This window comes from Opisthorchis viverrini (assembly GCF_000715545.1).
Source record: "Opisthorchis viverrini unplaced genomic scaffold opera_v5_48, whole genome shotgun sequence".
Classification (NCBI taxonomy): Eukaryota; Metazoa; Platyhelminthes; class Trematoda; order Opisthorchiida; family Opisthorchiidae; genus Opisthorchis; species Opisthorchis viverrini.
The window spans coordinates 2,172,301-2,193,863 of NW_008751704.1; the positions used below are offsets into that span (position 1 = coordinate 2,172,301).

General features: G+C 38.9%; 1 protein-coding gene across 1 annotated transcript in view; it reads left to right on the forward strand.

The window, feature by feature from the left end:
* Window positions 1-18,029, forward strand: part of T265_03408 (hypothetical protein) — a gene marked incomplete at both ends in the record, with an annotated part of 23,833 nt that extends 5,804 nt beyond the window's left edge. The window contains 11 exons of the mRNA XM_009167877.1: window positions 7,796-7,900; window positions 9,307-9,399; window positions 9,873-9,974; window positions 11,347-11,457; window positions 11,821-11,919; window positions 12,534-12,650; window positions 13,786-13,884; window positions 14,470-14,583; window positions 15,850-15,948; window positions 17,078-17,129; window positions 17,965-18,029. Of these exons, the coding sequence (XP_009166141.1) occupies window positions 7,796-7,900; window positions 9,307-9,399; window positions 9,873-9,974; window positions 11,347-11,457; window positions 11,821-11,919; window positions 12,534-12,650; window positions 13,786-13,884; window positions 14,470-14,583; window positions 15,850-15,948; window positions 17,078-17,112 (974 nt within the window). The remainder of the gene's footprint in view (window positions 1-7,795; window positions 7,901-9,306; window positions 9,400-9,872; window positions 9,975-11,346; window positions 11,458-11,820; window positions 11,920-12,533; window positions 12,651-13,785; window positions 13,885-14,469; window positions 14,584-15,849; window positions 15,949-17,077; window positions 17,130-17,964) is intronic.
* Window positions 18,030-21,563: the final 3,534 nt, after the last annotated feature.

The window sequence follows — 21,563 nt, forward strand, 5'->3', positions numbered from 1 at the left end:
TGTTCTTTCGAAACGAACTTCGAAACGGCAAACCCTAATCAATATTGCTTTAGAGTGCAACATTTAGGTGTTTTTCATCTTTCTGTATGTGGCTGCAGAACTCAAGGAAACACTTGAGTGAACGCATTAAGAAATAAGTTGGGTGAAGGGTTCGCGCTCTTCACGCAAAATGCTTTCAATTAGGTGGCAACATTCAAGGAAAGTACACTTTTTTAAATGTGATTCTATGCTAAGGTACATAGGTACATAGGTACATAGGTAACACGTATGGCTTGGTTGATTAGACAGTGAGAACCCATAGTCATAGTTTATCGTTGAGATTGCACCTCTAATGCATTGCAGAATAATCATATCGGAACACGGTCTACTTTTATGGCATAGCATATCTGACTCAGTGAGCCTGTAATCTTTCTGATATTTTTGTGGCGATTATTTGAACAAATCAGCTCATTGGGTTCAAGCACTGATTAGGCATCACCCGATGTCCATAATTCAGTGAATCTACTGTCAAATCAACTAGTGACATTTACTAAGGTCCGCGATACACTAGATATCCTGAGTAGTTCATTTCGGAGAAACTATCTCTTTGTTTCACCGTTTTGCTCCGCAAAGACTGGCGCGGAAATTCTCGTTCCGAATACCTTTTTGAGAAAAACATAATTATACTCGAAACTGCTGTTATTGCGTTGCGCCTGAACTCCTTGGGGAATGAAAGTGTATACACTTCACTTAGGATGCAAAACAGATGTACTTTATTTAAAAATTATTATAAAGAGAAAACACGTCAGTGTTTACAGAAATGATGAGCTCACGGATCGGATACATTGCAGGTTTCTTTAGGATGAGTTCAACACTGGCTTAAATGTATCTTTGTTTCGATAAAACTGCATGGAGACATAAACAGGAGTAAGGATATTGGCAAAAATATTATGCGGACTTGACAGACTCACACAAATCCCTATTCCTAGTAAGGTATAGGATTTACAGTTTCTCACATTCTGAGTAGCCTCAGGGATGTGAAACTTTTCAGATGAGTTTAAATGCTCAGTTGTTTTTTCAAACTGCCCTTTGGGTAAATGCACACAACTGAAATCCAACTAAATTATAAAACTGCTGACAGTTTTTTTTGCTGCACTCAAGCAGGTAACCTCAATCTGTATAGCATTTGCTGCTAAGAGCAAACAGAAATAAAATAAATAATGAATAAATAAATAAAAAATAAAATGAAATGAAATGAAGGCAGAAATAAAAAGTTAAATAAAATCAGTGTAATAAATAAATATTGAACAGTAAACAATAATATGGAAGTAATGTTTGAGCGTTTTGCTTCCAGTGGTTGGTTTTCAGTCCATAAGGCGGTCTTTTTTAAACAATTCGCATAGATCATTATAATCTGGATACCGACCCATAATCTATCTTCATTTAATTCAACTCACCAGAACAGCCCAACCACAAATGCTTCGTTGATCTTAACTGTATTCTGTAAAATTGTTTATTGTCTCCCGTAACGTTTCATCCTGCAGGTCAGGGAGGTATGTACTACATAAATTGAAATTTGACAAGTTGTTCCTAGTGGTTTTCAAATTTTAAGTGGAAATAAAAGACTCATTGTTTCTTAGAAGTTCCACTAACACTCTGAGGCAACCAGATATAGTGTATTCTACGGCTGTGATGTAGTGCTTCTCAATATTTAAGGTCGGCGATTAGTCTGTCATCCAAAAATCCCTTTGATCTGGGCAAAATCATGTGAAAGGCGTTTGAACAAAACTGCGTGAAAAGTTTGAAGTTTGCGAGATGACTGAACTACTTTCAATATGGTCTATGGGAATAAGCCTTCGGTATACCAAAATACCACTCAGTGTGAAATTTGTCGGAAGAGTTATAAAAAAGCAAAAGATTTAAACCGTAACTTGTAAAATGTAAACGATGTCTTCAAGGCTATTGGTAAAAATGCAGGTATCACAAACATTCGGACGAATGCCTTGTCCAGGTTTTTTAAGATAGGTACGCGTGAATGTGAAAATAAAAGCAACAGCCGACCTTCTTTTCGCTGTTTATTCGATATTTTGCGTGACCAATGCAAGTTGAGGGTTTAATAAGCTCGGTTTGTTTATAGTTAATAACACGAGTGTCTCCACTTCCAAAGGAAGTAGCAGAATATTTTGCACCGGTTAATGTTACGAATAGGATGAAAGCTCATCTGTCTCACTGGCAACTTTCAGTGTCAGCATCATCTACATTTAAAGTGAATGCTAATTAAAACTGGCATACCTGACGATCACACATACCAAATTCTCGATTTTGTTCAAGAAGTTAGGTCGAATAATGCATTTTTCTCGCCAAAGAAAGTTGATATTTTGGTAAGGAGCTTTTTTGTAAGAAAACATCATAAGATTTAGGGGTTAGTTATTCAACTAATTATATTTCACCTTTTCTTCGCCACACCCGTAGCATGCGTAAGGGATATCTGGATAAGGACACGCAAATTGTGATAACCTGGCTGTGTAGACTGAAAACACTGTACTTAGTTCAAACCTGTAGGAAGCTGTTCTAGGCACTCTATGACAGATTCTGAACGACCAAGTGAACAAAAAGTTCAGCAGAGGAGTTTTATTTACAAGCTAAAAAACACTTGACATTTGTTTTGCCAAATTTGGCACAGTTATGGCGTCAGAGATGCGTTAAACCAATCAGAATTATGCCACTGACGGATGTTGCGTGAGTGCACGTCATGCCAAAATTGGAAGCCATATTTATTTCATTTCTACGTGGGTTTTATTTTACTGTTTTATTTGATACTGTAAGAGGAGAAATATTTGTTCCATGTTATCTTTTGTTGCTCAGTTCGAAGAGGTAAGACTCTAGCAGTTTACTGTGATACCAAATGTCGAGTTGACTTGCTAGCACTTGACTTATCTAAGTATTGTGTACCAGAAAATCCAGCGTGTTTTTTCGAAATCCTATCAAATTTGAAAAACAAATATCTTAATTTAACACGTAGATTGTTTTGAATATATGTACGTTTTCTTGACCCCTCCATTTACGATCTTGAGTCTCTGTGTTTTTTAGAGTAAGTGGTTCGTTTTAGAAGTCCAGATAGTTGTTTCCCACTGGAGTACTTCGTATTCGGTGGTTACACGATGAGTGTGAAGTGCATGCATGCGGTTTTGTTGGACAAAACTCATCAACGGGTATTACTTTAGAGGGGTTCAACAGAAAGTAGTGGACGACGATACATGAATACAGAACTCAATGAGAGCAACAACGGCAAACAGCCACGAGGAATCGTCACCATGTTCCCATTGGTCACAGGCATACTTTTATGCAAACCATACCAGAAAAGTGCTGGCGTGTACTTGGACAGGCATACTTTTATTGCAAGCATACCAGAAAAGTGCTGGCAGTGTACTTAGCATGTAAATGTAGATCCAATTTGCTGTAACTCGGAACAGCATAAAAATTCCACAAGCACCTGTAAGAATAAGGAGAGTGAATTAGCTGAAAATTGCTTCATTGTATTCTCAACGTACAGAGTACTCAGAGTAATTTTAATAACGTTGTGGTTTGACTCGCCAGAAAAACATTTGCACACAATGAACGATGTACACCAAGTAAAAACCGCGGCGCAAAACGGTTCTGCACGCCACCTGACTTCCAGACAGAAAAGACTGAGGGACAAAATAAAGATGGCAAAGTTGTTTTGAGTCGACATCCTCAAGTCGCTCTAAAATTGAGCATAATTTTGCTATTCTTAGAATCGTCATAATCTGCTAGGTTTGCGTTATTGACAGAGAAAAAGATGCACCGGTATTCTATCGCGAATGTTTTCTTTAATACTATGCACATCCCACAGGGCACATGTGCTAAGCGAAGACTCAACACCGTGTTGGTATTTGGAGCCGGATATTAGACATATTATCCCATTAGGTTTATAAACGTGGCCAGCAGTTTGTCATTGAGATTTTCCAGGTTTTTTCCGGTAAATACCAGACGCCGTTTTCAAGATGCTGAGCAAAAGAAGCTTGAAATACGTAAGCCAATGGGATCTTTGCGGTGCATCCAACCGTATGATTAGCACAACAGGTGATACACAAGCGGAACAATATCCGTATTTTGCTCCAGAGTAATTATTGGTACAATTATGGATTGAAGAGAAGAATTGCTTGCATATCGGTAACAGTGGAACTTTCGGAAGCATTAGATTTGAGAGTTGAGTTGGAATTTTGTCAAATGTCTAGACCGCGGTAATCGGGAAAATAACTGATAACGAAGGCTCAGTGTTATTTTACGCGGTCGTCAGCACAATATTCGATGTGCACTGTTTGAAGGATTTGCGATGTATCCAACATTTATTCATTTATTCACATACATTCCCTAGTCGTTATTTCATTTATGTATTTATTCATTCATAACTATTACTTATTATTATCCATTCACTATTATTATTCACACGAAAAGTGTAATTAAAATTCACGATTGTTTAGTCTTTTACATTCGAAAAAGATTCGAAGCCTTGGCGTAAACGAAGCGATCCGTTTAATGTTGTTTTATGTCGTTAAGCAGTTACGCTAATTTTTATTGTCAAACGTTAAACCGTGTGAATTTATATAATGACAATCCATTACATACAGTCAAATGAAACTGTACTTATCAACTTGCTTTCTATTTAGGGACATCACAGGCGACTCAGTTAGAATATTCTGCGCCCAAACAGATCAAACGATAATTTCCAGAAGACGTTTAGCATTGGTTGACTTTTATTAAACTGGTCACGACTTTTCATTCACTATGCGTCAATCAAATTCGATATCAATAGTGTCTGAGAAATCAAGCAATAAATTTTATTTAATTCAACGTTCTATACACTCTTGCAAACCAGTTAATACTTCAGCCGGAGGCACAGGTAAGACCTTCGAATTTTGCTTGAAAACTCCATATCACTGGAAAGCCAAAAAATGTTGATCTACTAAAACTGCTAAATTTTAGATACGGTGACTATCGTACAGAATGACAGTTGGTTTCCGGCTTGTTAACTGAATATTCTTCTACATCTAACTTCACATTAGTAACAGCACACAAATTGGTTACACAAAGTTTGGCCGTCAGAGCGTAAGAGGAAATACAGGCGGCTATGGATAATGGGTCGCGGAACAAAATATTTTTGTGCAGCAGCCTTTCCCCTAGCTGAGCCAGAAAAAGTCTACGCAACTGTCACAAGTTTTCAGCAATAATTTAAAACCAATCAAATCTATCTAAATTATGACAAGTCAAGCTAGGCTATAACCGGATGTCATAACCTAACAACGAAGTATGGAAATGGACTGGCTTGGTTGAAACAGTGATTTAAAAGTACAACATCTACTTGTTTGCATTTACAGTGATGTCTGTGATGTGTGTAACTGTGTGTTGCTGTGTGCGCCACAAAAGATCACCTTTATAGAGGAGAACATATTGCATACAGTGGATGAATATTCCAGTCATTATTGCAGAAAACGTCAGCTATGGGAAAGTAACATCCCTAAGTACGTGTTACATGTGTGGAACATTGCACTTTGCCCTAATGGTTAGTAATTCTTTACAACATTTGAAGAAATCTCAACCGCCTGAACAGAGTGGCGTGTAGGTAGCCACATATTTAATGATCCTTTCTATCCAGTTCACGTTAGAATCATGAATAGTGTGGAAAACAGAAGTCACGTTAGATTTCACGGGACAGTGTAATGCACAACAAATTAGCCTGTTGGGATACATGATTTTGTTATGCATGTAACAAAAGCATTGCAGCAAGATTGTTTGGCTGAAGCAGGCAGCGATTCTCAAGTTCAAATCCAGATTCTTTGGCGGAATTCGTAACAGTTGAGCATCAAGGAAGCCCACACAATCCGTATAAAACTAGAAAAAATAGTAGAAATGATGTGACTCACTAGTTGAGCGTTTTTCTAATGAGGCGGTCAGTTTATAAAGTGATACCACAAATTGGGTTTGTGGGTATCAGAAATCTTGCAAAATACCTCAGTGGAAATTGGGAGAGTTGGAAAGCCATAAATGGTCACCTTTACTAACCATTCTACTGGTCATGCTTTTGGTTCCAATATAACCTTTAGCTAACTGAAGGCTAGACACAACATACACATTAAGTTAAGGAGTTTTTGAAGTGAATTCTACTTGGATATCTGCTGAGTTCAATAGGAGATTCAGAGAATTATCTCTCAAGCCATCATGAATGAATTTACAAAATGCACTTTTTGAACAATTTTCGAGGCTTTCTTCCAATTATAAGAAACACATGTAACTAACTTCCCAAGTTCACTCAAAATAAGCCTTCGGACTAAAGTGTATATGAAGAGTAAACACAATCAAAAGTGCATTTAAAAAATGAAAAAAAAACTTGGAAAAGACAAGTTTGCCCACATTTACTCAATTTGCATTCGGACTCTGAATAACACACGGCTGGTACAATGTTAGGCGCGACTGTTGCGCAACTTCCGCTTAGTGCTTTATAGACGACTCCGTCTGATAACCACATTTACGAAGGCATTTTAACAATCAAAAAAATCTTCATGGATTTTCAAGAAGTGCACGTTATTCCTAAGAATTATTTGCCATTCAAATTAATGAGCATTTCTCGAAGCTGCCGTACAATCTCATCGCATTTATACTGAAAAGTCTGTCTAAGCCTCAAAATGTTTGAAAATCCAAGCCTACCGGTTGAATTTCGGGTGCCGTATTCGCCACGCCTAATCTGTACTTCATTACATTATAACTGAAGACTAATCTACATCAGCCATGTCTCTAGTTGCTGGCTGAAAAAAGGAAGCCTAACGGTACAGCAGGGAGGCCTTCGTTGAAGTTCTGCAGTGTGTCATTGATAAATCACGCGCATATGTCTTATATTTGCTTCCGAATGGCGCCGCCATAACCACCTGGTGGAATAATGTTTGCTTACCTTTAAGTCCAAACATATTGAGCATAAACGACGTAGAAAAGAAAGTGTTCAGCCGTGCGGTTTACGAATTTAGTGAAGGTCACAAGAGGTGTACCATAGACGCAATCATTCGCCAAGAATTTTTGGAGATGATTTGTTAATTGAAAGTAGCAGGAGTTCCGTAACTAGCGCCATACCTTTTGTAAAAAAATCCTGAGCAGGTATTCATCCAAGGTATTCATCCAGACCGCAAGAAGTTTGCCAATCGAGTTACGTTTACCCTATGCAAGGAGGGAAGCGTGATTATAGGAAATTACATGTTCGCAAAATAGGAGTATCGTGCGCATTTTTATGCGATTTAAAGTGCTCAAACGCTGTTTTAGTGAAGAAAAGCGTTGTAGAAAGTTCATCAAAAACGTATGTCATCAGGCAAAATAGGAGTATCGTGCGCATTTTTATCCGATTTAAAGTGCTGAAACGCTGTTTTAGCGAAGAAAAGCGTTGGTAGAAAGTTCATCAAAAACGTACGTCATCAGAAAAAAACGGCTATACATATTCACTGCAAACAAAAAACCCGGAATGTTGCATTATTGACATATTTTAGGCAATGACGCTTTACGGAACGGTGGCATGAATTTTATTCTGGATTTAAGCAATGGAGGATACATACATTTGCTCTACTTTATTTGAATTTGATCGCATCAATAGCTAGACTTACAGCAATATAACGACCGTTTGCTTACATTGAAACAAAATGAAGAATCTGCCGCTGGCATTAGAGAGTACACAGTCAGTCAAATCACTGGCCAGTTTCTTATTGTTATAAGTCTGTAATTACACCCGGTAACAGATGAGTGTTTTCCATTTCAGTGGAGGCGAAGGTTATAGCTGGAGGGTTGGTTTTGGAAGGTTATGCAAAGCAGGTCGATGGCTTGGACCAGGTATTGACGAAATACCACATCGGCAAGTGCCCAAGTAAGTTAACTTTGTTCAACGTTAACTTTTCACAGCAAACGCTATTGCTGAGTGTGCTACAGAGATGAGATAGTAAATAAATGCCAGAGCCGCACAAAAAAAACCCGTTTGGACCATACTCACAATACTTTGAGTTTAAAAAATTCTATGCTAATGAAATTCATATTTGTGGTATTATGACTCTGCCGTATCTTTGAAACATTACGAGTCCTATCCAGCGTTCATTAGTTGAGGTCCCATAGAGCTGAGTTTGCATACATGGTTGGGATATTTCATCCATGCTGGTTGAAGCGAAAGACAAAACCAAATTTACGCCTATGATAATTGATTATATTCCACGTTATGGGACACTGTTAACCCAAAAAACAACAGACGGCATAAATGGAACACAAAGATCACTCACATGCCGTATGACTTTTAGGGGACACCACAGTTGAACATGTCCATCAACCAGAAAAGGTTTATATCCCCTAGCAATGATGAAATTGCATTCAACAGTGGTATTTGTATTTTATTTTAAACTCAGGAATACGCTTTGAGCAAGTAAATCCTCGTGATTCCAGTGCGCCGTAAAAATATTTACAGCGACGCCCTCCTAGTGCCCCTGAGACAACAAACGTGGTGTTCTACAGTTTTAAGGTTTGAAATTTGTTTTCAAAGAGGAAAAGCATGAATTCGTGCCCGCTAGAAGGAAAAGGTTTTCCGTGTAAGTTCTGCCCTAATTAGCTGGTCGAAAGTCAATAAACAGCGTTACCTGGAACGTATTTGTGTTGGCCTTATTTTTAACAGGACAAAATGCAAAGGTGTAAAATAGATTAGTTTACAACTGGATGATAAATGCAACTGAGTTAGCAGTATCCACCAATTCAAAAACGCCTTACATTCATATCTTTAATCATACTAGAAAAAAACTAAGGTGCAAACGGATGTATGAGGCCACTTTGCTTTCTCATACAAAGTAGAAATCAGTATCGCAAAAAAGAACAAATTAGAAAAATTGAGGATGACAATTAGTAAAAAATGAAAAAAAGGTGCAGCGTTTAATTAAACTGTAGCATTCAATCAGTTTCTTGCTTGGCGGGAGAACACATGCTCTGTATTAATTTGCTAACAGTCACAAACTATACAAACATAAGCGCTCCACTGAGCGCATTTTCCCTGACCAGCTTTATCATGTCAGAGCAGCTTTTTACCATCATGCATCCCTTAGCATGTTATCAAATATATATGCACCGTGAAACGCGTGAATAGTCAGGTATGTTATAAAGGGATATGTCAACAAGAAACCCTAGAAATATGATCTATGAACGTTTGCCGGTTTAAGTTTTCCTCTGATTCGCTCATCATTTAGGCTTTTGCATGAATAATTTGTGGGTCACGACTCTGGGATGTTTTCATTTTTCCAGTAAATGATTCAAGTCAGGAGTTGCAGCAACTCGTGAAAAAGTTGAAGGAGTTTGTGACCAATGGTCTGCGAAATTTAAATACGTACCTGCCAAGTAAGTCAGAGTATGGATTCAACTTCTTTTGATTAAATCGAATACGGATATCTTACCAAAGGTCAATGAGGTAGAGCACGCAGAAAGTAAGCATATTTTATCTAGAAAGTTTATATTCACGGGTAGAATTCTTATTTGTAAAAGTTCTCAACACTATAGACGCTAATATAGATGCATACCACTCTATATTTCATGATGAGTAGATGTACATTATTTGCGTCTCAGGTGGTGGTTCCAAGTAATTCACTGTAAGAGAAATATGTGCACTTGCACTTGGGTACAAAACGTGAGAGGTTTTGGGACTGCTAGAGAAAAGTAGTTAATCCAATAATCAAGCTTTTGTAAAATTTCTTCGATAGGACATGGTGGTGAATTCGTTCTCTTCTGCTCAAATTATTGTTAAGCAATTTTAATAAAAAATGGTGCACATTCCAAATGGCGTTAAAGTATTTTACTGGTTTTCAACGTTTTAGAGCTCGCCAGAAAGCAGTGGAAAGCACATATGCGGTTCGTCATTGATACTCTGAAGAAAATAGACAAGTGGTTGGCAGGTGTTCCCGAAACACCTTGTTTAGGTAGGTTATAATCATTTAAAAACTGTTTTTGATGACTTATGAGGAAATCACTGAGGCGCACTATCCAGTAGTTTAACTTGGACATTTTATTCTTAAATGTTGCAGGCCAGATACAGGGGATTCATGAATCATTACAAAAATTATTTTTCGGCAAACCAGCCTTGATGTTGAAGTAGTATCGGACCATTTGACAGTGTTTTAAATTTTCAGCACATTGCAATCGCATATCCAAGTCGTTGAGTGATTTTAGTTGCAAAAACCACCTATTAGTATTCTAATTTGTTAAATTCAAGGGAAAAATATGGACTAATGTTTCTACTCGGTACAGAGAGTTCCGAACCTTCACTGTAACAATAAAGTGAATACCTTATCAGGTTCTGTTTTAATTAGCCATTGGTTGACGAGCACAAGCATACTGCCTGTCCTGTTCAGCCTTCAAAGTTAGCCTATGCAAAAAACCAAGAAGATAAGATGAAGAGATTTTTCGGCTGGTCCTAGGTTTACTTGTACATCTGACACATATATACACTTAGGACAATAAAGCATGAGGACCTTGCTGTGGTTAGTTTCTAGTGTCTACGATCTTCCAGCTGGTCTCCAAAACGGACTGCTATCCTGGTTGTGTTACTATATTAGCCCGTAATTTGTCAAATTTGCCTAAGTAAACAACTTTGCGTATAGCAACCTTCAGGCATAAAACTTCGGAAACAAATATGCTGAATACCAAAGGAATTGAATACCCACTTTTAAAAGTTTAAAGTCAAACAACAAAAGGAAATATATGTATATATCTGTATGTATATATATGTATTATACCGGAATAGTACTTGTTTAAAGAATATTTGTTGATAATTTACTAAGGGAAACCATCCATCTGAGAAGTCGACTGAGGATAATTCTGCAAGTACAGCATTAAGCGTAATGGACAGATAAACGATAGCCCGTTTAACCGCCTAGGGTTTTATGTAAATCTGATGGCGTCGGCTGCCCTATAAGCAATTGCACAGCTGAGGAAAAAAATCTTCAGGACACGAAAGCCTGCTTGATAACCAGAAATGCAATGGAAAACAATATGATGGTTGATATTAAAACCCTGTTGTGAGATTAGTGGATTTGATCTCGGACAACTGTTATGACTAAGCGAAATAAAAAAATCAGGAGGGAACAAAAATAACAAATGCGCCCTACAAATGATTCTGCAAGAAACCTCAACAGATGTTAGCTACGAGAATCGATTACGGAAAGATAGCCTGAAGTAAATTCGGTGTGCTTTTCAACTCGGTATTATCCAAATCACCTTTCAATCACAATACTTAACGCCACATTTCGGTTTAAAGCTCTCCAATTATATTGCTTTGTTTTCGCTTCACAGCTGAAAACGTTTTAGAAAGTTTGACGGTGCAAGTTCTTGACCTTATTGGTGGACTACAAACGTCATCCGATATACTGAACTTCATCATTTCGAGTCTGAAGAATTCCGAAGGTAACGTGTTTTAGATTATTATGGAAATTCATAGGCTAAAAACATGTGGATATACCTGTTCAAACCAATATCTAGGTACTTAAGAAAGTATCACAAGTTTTGCGTTTCCGGTTAGCATTCCATAAACCATGATTTCGCCTTTTTACCTTGAGAATATTTGCGTGCACAAAATGTTCTGGTCCATAAAGTGAATTTTTTTGGGAGCTGAGGTAAAACATTGTTCACCAGACTGCTTATCCAGGGACAATAAAACAGTGGTTCAAAATTATGTCACCGTTTACGTGTGTACCTGCACTGTGACAAAGTATGTATTGCCTAAGAATGCCAGTAAGTTCCGATTTAATCTTCCGTCTCTTATGATAGACTATCGGACCCTACTCTTTGGAGCTTACAGAACATATCTCTATGGAGTGAATTGGGAGCTAAAAGATCTTGAAAGCCGAGAATCCATTGTTTGTTCCAGTAAGTTATTTTCTTAAAAAATCTGGGAAAAACACGCCGTCCGTTTACATATGTGCATTTTTTTCTTCGAAAATATTAGAACCGATAACCTGAAGACATTAGGTTCAAAATCAGCTCATTTTGGGTGCCAAAATGCAATGAATGAACTGATTTACAATTCCTCCAGACATGCTAAGATGCGCTTCTCACTTGCAAATATGTTTGCTTTAGATATCTAGCACAAACTCATAGGCATGGAAACATCCCATTATTGTGTAAGCTAGGACAAGTGCCTAATTTCTAAAAAAACCAGTGCTCAAAAATAAGTTATATTTAGGAGCTTATAAGCAGTGCGGTGAGTAGCATTGGACCACTTATCAAACTCACTCTCGTTGGACAAAATTATCATTGATACTCCAACATAATGCTAGGCAAAGTAGCCGATCCTCGCCCGCTTGATGTGTATTTTGTATTGCTGTCTAGTTAACGCTTTTGGCTCACCGCTGGCCGTGGATTATCTAAAAATCCTAGGTAGCTTCAGGGTTATAATTTTTATACGCGATTCTCCTTTTTCGAACAAAGTTCGTGCAATAAACTGTTCGACATTTTCTCATGACACAATTGATTCTACTTAGTGCGGGACGATAACGCGGCTCCAGTTTACGCCAAAATTTTGAATGCAACCGTGGAGCATTTGGAAGAGCATCATCCAACCATTATTATCCAGGAGGAAAGCGTGCTCGACTTTATGCGTAAGCACCTGTTTTTCGGTTATTCTACCCTTGCCTTCAGAAGTGCATTTAAAACAACCAGTTGGTGATAATAGTAAAAGAGACTCAGCCTCGTTTGAGGGCTCATCTCGCAGGCTGAAATCGCGTTTTACTAATACTGCTAAACTTACTTGTGAAAAATGTGTTTATTAAAGGTTTGCCAAAATTATGCCGTGAGGTTAAGTGCCAGAGTTGTATTATGATTTCATACCTATCAATCAATTCTGTTATTCTAGGAGAGGTTATTTTAATTTATTAATATGAGCGTTTGTGCCGAGTTTGTGGCGTATATCTCGTCACTTCAAATTTATATCCTAATACCTACTTTACCCTACACAAGGACATTCCAGTCCATCCAAACGAAAATTCTACCTGATGGCAGTGACATGCATTTTTGTATATAGGCACAATTTTTTTGACAAATTACTCCGTAGCTTGATTCAATCGTACGAAGATAGATTTATTACCATAATGAAAAGCGGTTTACCGTCTCCCAACTTTTTTTGGTATGTGGTTGCGAGAGACATGGCCAAACACTCTATCCGATGATTAGCAAATTAGTTGATACAATTTTGTTTCACAAGGAAATTTCGTACAGATATCTTGAAATTACCGTGCTAGTTAGCCATTTTTGTAATTTGTATTTCAGTATTGGATAGTAAACCGTGCAAGCCATAGGCTTCTGGGAGCATAATTGGTTAACTACTTTTGCCCCGCAAACAAGCCGTAATTTTGGAGATGGTGTAACCTTGTCTTTAAATATTTACAAACCCTTACAAAACCGTTTGAGGAAGTGTACAAATTAAACTGTTGATTAATCAATCACGGATTTCTGTATTATGCCACGGTAGTCGGACTGCATCAAATCATGTTTTGACAGAGGAAGATTTAGACGATAAAAGTTCGCTGGGCTTGTAGAGAAATTCAGGAATTGAGTTTATTTTGACATCGTTACAATTCAGTTGTTACTATATCAAGTGGTAATACCTGCCCACTAAGTTTATTGTGTCCATTATATCATGTTTCGTTTGAACCCCTTGCCTTTTGAAGGAAGCTAATTTATAACATATATTCCAGGTTTTTTACCAGCTTAATTTTTTACTAATTCTCTTTGCAGCCAAAGGCAGGGCATTTTCTGAACCGCTGATCGCCGATGCAGTTTCATTTGCAAAAGCCGCCTTGTCATCAGCACGGACTTTAAAAGACAAGTGCACAGGTGTGATAATAATTTTTGAATCACTTATCCGCAATTTTACTTAAAAGTTTACAATTTCGAGCACACAATTATGTTACATTTTGTGCAGATGTGCGTCACCGTCAGACGATGTTAATGATACCGGCTCATTTTAACAAAATATGCAAGCAGTTATGGTAGGAAAGGGTCCTCATGAAACTGTCAACCATGACGTTTGGTGGATCTTTGAGATGTGGCTTGGCAAGAGTCAAACTTTTTCATCAAAGCTTATACGGTGCCAGCTGTTTGAAAGGGACATCCAACTGGCGGGGGATTGCATTTCTTGCCGGCTGTGAAATTCCAGCTACTAATAGCTGGCTGTTATTTAGTTGTGTTAAACGCAGCTTTGCGACAGGCTGTTGATTCGTTGGTTTCTGCTATTATTGCTTAGTTTTTTGAAATTTTCATTGTCCAATAGGTGTGCGTTTCATTGCTTGGTTTAAAGGAGCAAATAAACGCCACGGCGAAGCATGCACGTTTATGCAAAAACGGAATAATATCAGGTCATAACAAGATTATTTTACTCACGCATAGTTACATAATCTTGCGCATGCTTGTTCGCTGTAGATTCAGAACTCAAAGAGTCGCATTTTGCTAAACTGATCGATTTGAATGCCAAATTGTGGACGTATGGCAAACTTATGTTCCGTCTACATGGGGACAATTTATTGAAGGCACGAGGTATGCTTCTTTGAATTTGCACTATAATTCAATACATGTCATGTTTGCAAAGTTTGTTTACGCTAACAACCATTGGCGGTGATTATGTGGACAATTAAACCGGTACGACACAAAAAATTACCTCAAGTTCAACTTTTTGTCCAGGTTAGCTTTTCACTCAGTTGCGTCTGATAAACAAACAACAAAAGAATCAGGCAGTTTAGAAACCGGTACACATTGAAAGGATGTTTGTGAAAGAATTTTCCAAATCTTGCTGTCAATGTGTTTTGAGAAGTAGCACTTCCATTTTTAACAGACACTGAATGTAAATACCAATATGTTCTTAAAATTGTTGGTTTAAAAAAGGGGCATTTATTTCTGTACACCACAGCCCGTAATTTGCAAGGCGTCTTGCATTCATGCATTTGACAAACTTATTTTACCCGCCTGAAGGGCGAACAGCTCAAAAAACTCAGCTATACGACGATCAACTATCTGCTGAATTGGGGTGCTTCCAAAATACAGATGGTTACATGTGCGTGTAACCGCTACAAAATCAGAAAGGGGTTGTATCCGGACTGTTCACTAAGAATTAATTAAAACTACTTCCAAAAAAATGGAACGGGACAAAAACCGAAAGCAAAGAGTAAGAAAAAATGCTCATTGTGTATCTCGTTAGCGGTGACACAATAAATACAAAAACAGATGAAATTTTCAGGAATTTTGAGGGAAATATTGCAAGTGGATGCCAAATTTGACAAAGTGAGTTAGGAGCATCAACCCCAGTAGAAGCACGAGTGATTGCAATTATTTCGGATATGGTTGGTAAAATGCAAATAGTCCGCATTAAAATCAAAAGAGCAGTCAGTAGGTCAGTGAACCCAAATAGAATGTATCTGTTTCATAAACTGCTATAAAACGATTTCCACAGATACCGCGCCAGTTTTATTTCACTTCCTGGGGCTGGATCCTGGAACCAGTACTACCAGTACTAACATTAATGTATGGCAATTTACAATTCTCGCAGTACCAAGATATACGTCTCATTGTCGATCCAGCGTCGGCAATCGGAGCAAACGTTGGATTCCTAACTGACGAAGAGGACCTTTGACTGCGGCCCTGTTACCTCAGGGCCACAATAACATGGCTAAAAACTGAGAACTAATGAACATTTTCGGGTCTAGTTTGGAGCAAAATTTTGTAATTAAATTGGAATGAGGTGTACTGTGAATGATAGAATTTCCTGGAATTGAGCTGGTAAATTTCCTTCTAAATTTGGAACACCAGACATGAAACATCCGTTTGCACCCGCGATCTTGAGCTTGGAAAATGCGTGGGCTAACGTGAACCGCATGACAAAGGTGGTTATGAGCCGCTGTACCTTGGGTAAGTTATTATCATTGTTGTGAACTTTCTGTTCGTCAAAAGCGTGATACTTTACAATAAAGCTGTATTCCACAACTATGCAGTTTGGCCGCGATATGCGGTCACGGGAAAACTCCGCAAACTACCCAGATTTTCTGCAACAAAATGATCCGATAAACTGTCGATTACCTTACCATACGCTTATCTTCTAAGGGTAGAAGGCTAACTGGTAGTAAAACGTAACTTTCAAGGGAAGTTTCACTACTGGAGATCAAAAATTATGCACAAAGTTTGCCAATACAAAATCAAATTATGCCTTTATTGGCTGCTGTCCTGTAGGGATGGAATCAACCACAGTTTAAGTTAATGGTGTCCTTAATGTTCTCGGCCTTGCCATTATCTATCTATCGTTGGATAGCTGATGGAAACCAGTACAGCTGGTTAAGATCTCCGTTGAATCGGAACCCTAAGCAACCAGAGACAGTTTTCAATCTCTCCACTGCAACGTATTTTACCACAATATGGAGCAAATAAATCAAGATGAGGCCGGTAAATGAACGGTTGGAATTATCGTAAACTTACCACGGCAGTCCGCCTGAGGCGATGAAGTCCTAAAATTTTATGGATCAGCGAAAATGAATCTTCTCGCTGTATTTCTGTTGCAAATTCAACAATAAAACACACGTAAAACTCAGATGCCACCATCAGAATTGAATTTGGTATGCGGGCATGCATTTTACATTCGTATTGCACCTTCATCATCCTGGAGTTGGACAGACATTGTCTTATATTCGGTTACTTTTGTAGCTTTTTAACATAACCTAATGAGTACATTCCTTGAGATGATGAAATCTTTGGCCTGCGCCACCAACTATGATGATTCCAATAAATTTTATCAAAGAAAAGCGAACTAGGAAAAGTTTTGTCCCAATAGATGGCAACGCTGAGATGTAGAGAATAGACAGAAACGTGCATTAGGGAGAAGATCGGTGTTGACAAGTGAACGTTATGCATACTGTGGTGTACCAGTGACAACCGTAAAATTCAAACGATGTTGACGCGCGCAGCTAAATTTATCGATGGCATTATTGTAGATATCTTTTGTTGACTTGCTCAGTAAGAGATTTTCCTTTCCACCACCATTTCAAAGAAACCTCCATCGGAGACTTGGAGGATGGCTGTTAATAATTCAACCTATGAAGGTAAATTTCCCATCTTCCAGTGTAATATTAACTATTTCAACAAAACTTTAGAGCACACATATTGCAGTGAATCATTTGCAGCTGTAAAAATATATATATATTTCGTGTCAATTTCGAGAAGCGTGTGTTCCAAAATGATTGAGAGTGAAGTGGATATGGTACACTTCCTAGCGCGTAGTTCCAGGATGCGTTATCAAAATTCTTATTTTGTCAAAATACTTATTCAAATACCTAAATAATTCCGCAGATGTGGCATACCCACCTTTGCGGTGGATTACAAATACGCACTTTGAAGCCTTACCTGAGGGGGAGAAACACTATTTGATCCTCCGTCGAGATGTCAGTAAAATGTGCCTGCCAAAAGCTGGTAGACGTCTACGAAATTTGCGTAAAATATATTTTGTATTTCTATAGGTGGGCAGCGTAAATATGCCCAATTTTATCAGTATAGTGTGTCAAATTACAGCTTGGGATGAACGATTCTTCACCTATTGCTGAGGAAGACGTCAACGAATGCCCACAAACCCAAGCAATTAATACCCGTGGTTATCTAATACGTGCATTGATTAGTAGGTGCACAACCTTTTAAACACCTCCTCATCACTGTTTATCGCGGTGGCTATATTTACTGCACCTAACAAATATGAGATCTCTGAGCGTTTTGAATTGACAGTGACAAGTCGCTCGTGTATGTAGATGTTTTACAGGTAGATATGAGATCTCTGAGCGTTTTGAATTGACAATGACAAGTCGCTCGTGTATGTAGATGAATCAGAATGTGCAAAAATATCGCAATATTTACATACATCTTATACCATGTTCATTCTTGATTTAGGTTCTTCTCCCTGCAAAACATTTTCTTCGCTAAATGTTTTGGAATCACAACAAATACAATTAGAAACTACATCTTTTGTCTTCCATTCACAAAGCCGCCACATAGAAGACAGTTATCGCGTGATGTGGGGGTTGTGTTATCGTAATAAATACGCGGGAGGGGACTAGATAGAACAATGGTTTATAACAGCCCTGTGAAACAACTTCAGATCTAGTCTAATTCAAATTGACATGTAGAGCCAGCAGAATCACTCAGACAGAAGAAAGTTAGTAGAAAGAAGTTCCTTCAGCTTTCATCACCTAGGAAAATGTTTCACGTATATTAAGCAGTAAAGAATATTTATAGTGCTGTTTACTCGCTCAGGATTTCGCGACATCCATGAGTGCATGTGCGAATCCACATCATTCAAGTGCCTATGTTTTGAGGTAGACGCCTCTTAACTTGCGCCTCTCAAAATTTTCCAATACACATACCGCGCTTTAACAAGCCAATGAAGAATGTTAGTCACTACTCAATCTTGTTTCAATGAATGTCCCAACTCTGCAATTGTTTCTAATAAAATCGGGACATGTTGGGAAATAAAGTGCACATCGGAGCCTCTGACGGTATAATGCCATAGAATATTACTTGGATCTATGTTATGTTCGTAGTGGAATAGTTGCTCTCTGTTAACCTCCGAAGTCTCATCACTCCGGCCTAGGCAAGGAAAGTAACGCACACCTCGGTACACGGTATGCAATGATTAGCGTTTGACTAGTGGTAAATGTAGACTTGCAGTCACGTGCATTTTGCTTCCTCCGGGTGGCATGGAAGCGACGTGAGACCAAAGTGGTGCTACGGCTGAAGAGTTATTACCTTTATTTAGTCATATATCTTCTGCAGTGCAAAAGACGCATTTCCCGCACAATCGGAAAAAGGTGGGAGCAGTGACTGACAAATTGTATGTATGACCACTTACTAAAGTCTCCACACATTATCATGTATCTGCAGACATGCGAGCACTAATGGCTTATGCGATTTCAAGCTTTTGGGATACACAACAGTGCAGAAGCGTGAAGGAATGAACAAAAAACAGGGACAAACGCCCCAATGAGGCTAAGAAAGCGAAGTTATGGGGTATTTATAAGTGTTCTGCTCCTATAACCACTGAGGGTTCGTGGTATTTGTTCTTGCATTCCGTTATCGCTTGTGACAGTGACAAGGATCAACAAATATGGTTGTCATACTCAGTGCAAACTATATTTGTGGGATAATCACTAATCGCGTCTCACTCTGATTAGCTTCAGTTTCGAGGTTTATGCATCTAGTTCCAAATAAAAAATCTCATTTCTTAGGTATCCGTGAGAAAACGGAGACAGCGGCAATCTCTCAGAAAGGGTTGAGAAACATAGGGGTATTGACGTAGTTTTGAAACTTCGAATGTTCATAGTATTGCATTGAGCTCTCTGCTGTACGTCAAGAACCTCCCTTAGCCATACAGGGAGCTTGTCAGATTGTTATCGACTGTAGGGCTAAGCTCAACCGGCATACTTTCGTTGAAAATACATGCAAGTGGCGTTTGGTACTGAAAGCTTATTTTATAGAAGTTCCCGGGTCGTTTGTCAAGTACCACTTTGCGGAGGTGAGTATGTTCTCGGATAACACATTTCTCTTCATTTCCTCAGTCTTATAATATACCGGGCTTCGAATTACCGCTGATAATGTTTTTGTTGAACATCTGGCAATTTGGTGGGCTATGATAAACCGAACACATAAAAACTTATTCGAAGTGCAATCGTGTCCAAGGCCTTGCTGCAGGTTTTAGGCACCGATGTTTATTCCGTCCCACGGGAACAGTGTAACATCCGGGCGGCTATGAATCTCACAGGACAATTGCGGTTATCAGATTATACGCTGTTCGTAGCCAGTAGTCGATAAGAGCAATCAGACGTGGACAGCAGATGATGTATTGAGGACTGGCTAGAATTGGCTCTACAGACGAACGGATTAGTAAGAATCACGAATTACGCAAACGCATAATCAATACTTACGCAATCAGCAGGAGCAGAAAATAGTCACTGACGCAGCAGGGATTTCTAAAGGCAACAACGAATAAGTACCAAACGCTGTATGGCATTTATATAGGGTGAGTCTGACAGTGTGAGTTGGCCGTAACGGCGCAGGAGTCAGTAAGTTCGGGATGTGAGGGACTGTCTTTCGGTCGGTGGCGCGACGCGGCAGCTGATGTCACGTGACAAGTCAGATCACGCGGTTTCGTCCGTTTAAAACAAATCTCGGTAAAGACTAGTTGGCAGGTGCGGTACACTGATAACACAAAATAATAAGCCGGTCCGGGCGTAGGGTTAGTGTAGTGGATGACGCGTTCGCTTGCCGTCTGGAGGCTCTGGATTCGACACCCAAACGGTCCGCATTTTCGTCGGAGTGGACGCTCGAAAATTAGGTGCAATCTAGACGAACTTGCAAGCAACGAAGGAACGGGCAAAAAATATTGACAGCAGTTACTGAGGAATCAGCATACCTTAAGTCGAACGAAACGGGGGGGAAAACGAGTAGCAAGGAAACAAAACGTGGTCATAATAAACAGGTGTAAGTCATGCTACTTACGAGCAGTCAGATAACAAGGAAATTTACCGCGGTTCACCGTTGATTCACAGGGGGAATCAACGAACAGTTTTCATCATCCTCCAAGGTCTCGATAGTGCTTTTCGGTAGGAGTTGCAACAATACGAGATACCCTGAGAAACTTTGGTAGGTGGCTTGGCAGAGCTTTTTAAAGGGAGCATTAGTGACCAAGTTGTGTATAGGCATTTTTCGCCATCCTGTTAAGCGCATGAAAAGCAGCAAGAGATAAGTATGCAGCCGTAAACATCATTTAAGTTGAAGAATTATCAGCTACTAAAAACCGATCAAACATATCACGGCCGACGATAACGGGTGTCCAACTAACCTGATATTTCTTTAGAAAAGGCAAACAAAAGCTTCGTCCCTTAGGGGAAATTCAGAAGAATGAAATAGTGTGCGAAAATGGGAGAAAGTTATGAGCATGTAAAGTCAACCGGATGAAAAAAAACATTGGAAGGTGGATACAAATTATGGTTATTTGCACATGTAGGATTTATGAAGCCATGTAATCTCTCAAATGACAAGGGTCATGAGTCCCATATAATGGTGCCTACGAACGTCAGCCGTAACAAGGCTGCAGAAAGCTGAGTGGAATTAAGAAGGCTATATTTGTACATAAGACGCCATGCTCCCAGAATATATCTTTGTATGCCAGTTCAAGTCGGGAAATTTTTCCCCATCCAGGCCGCTGTAGGATTCCTGGTGACTGTATCCGTAAATTGATAGCATACATTCCATTCAGTATGTATTCTTTGAACAGCAGCTTCAGTGCTTCGGTACCCGTTTGGCCAACTCTGTAGAAAGTTAAGGATACCTATATTGCCATTTTTGTGCATTCTGCGCCAGCATTTGCATTTTGTGAATTGTGCAGCCATATATCGCCCTCTTCTATATAGAAAAATACGCTAACAAAATTAGGTTTATTAAGCAACATTTTCAGGAAAGCGTTTGTGAAAGCTGACTTCATTGGCAAAATA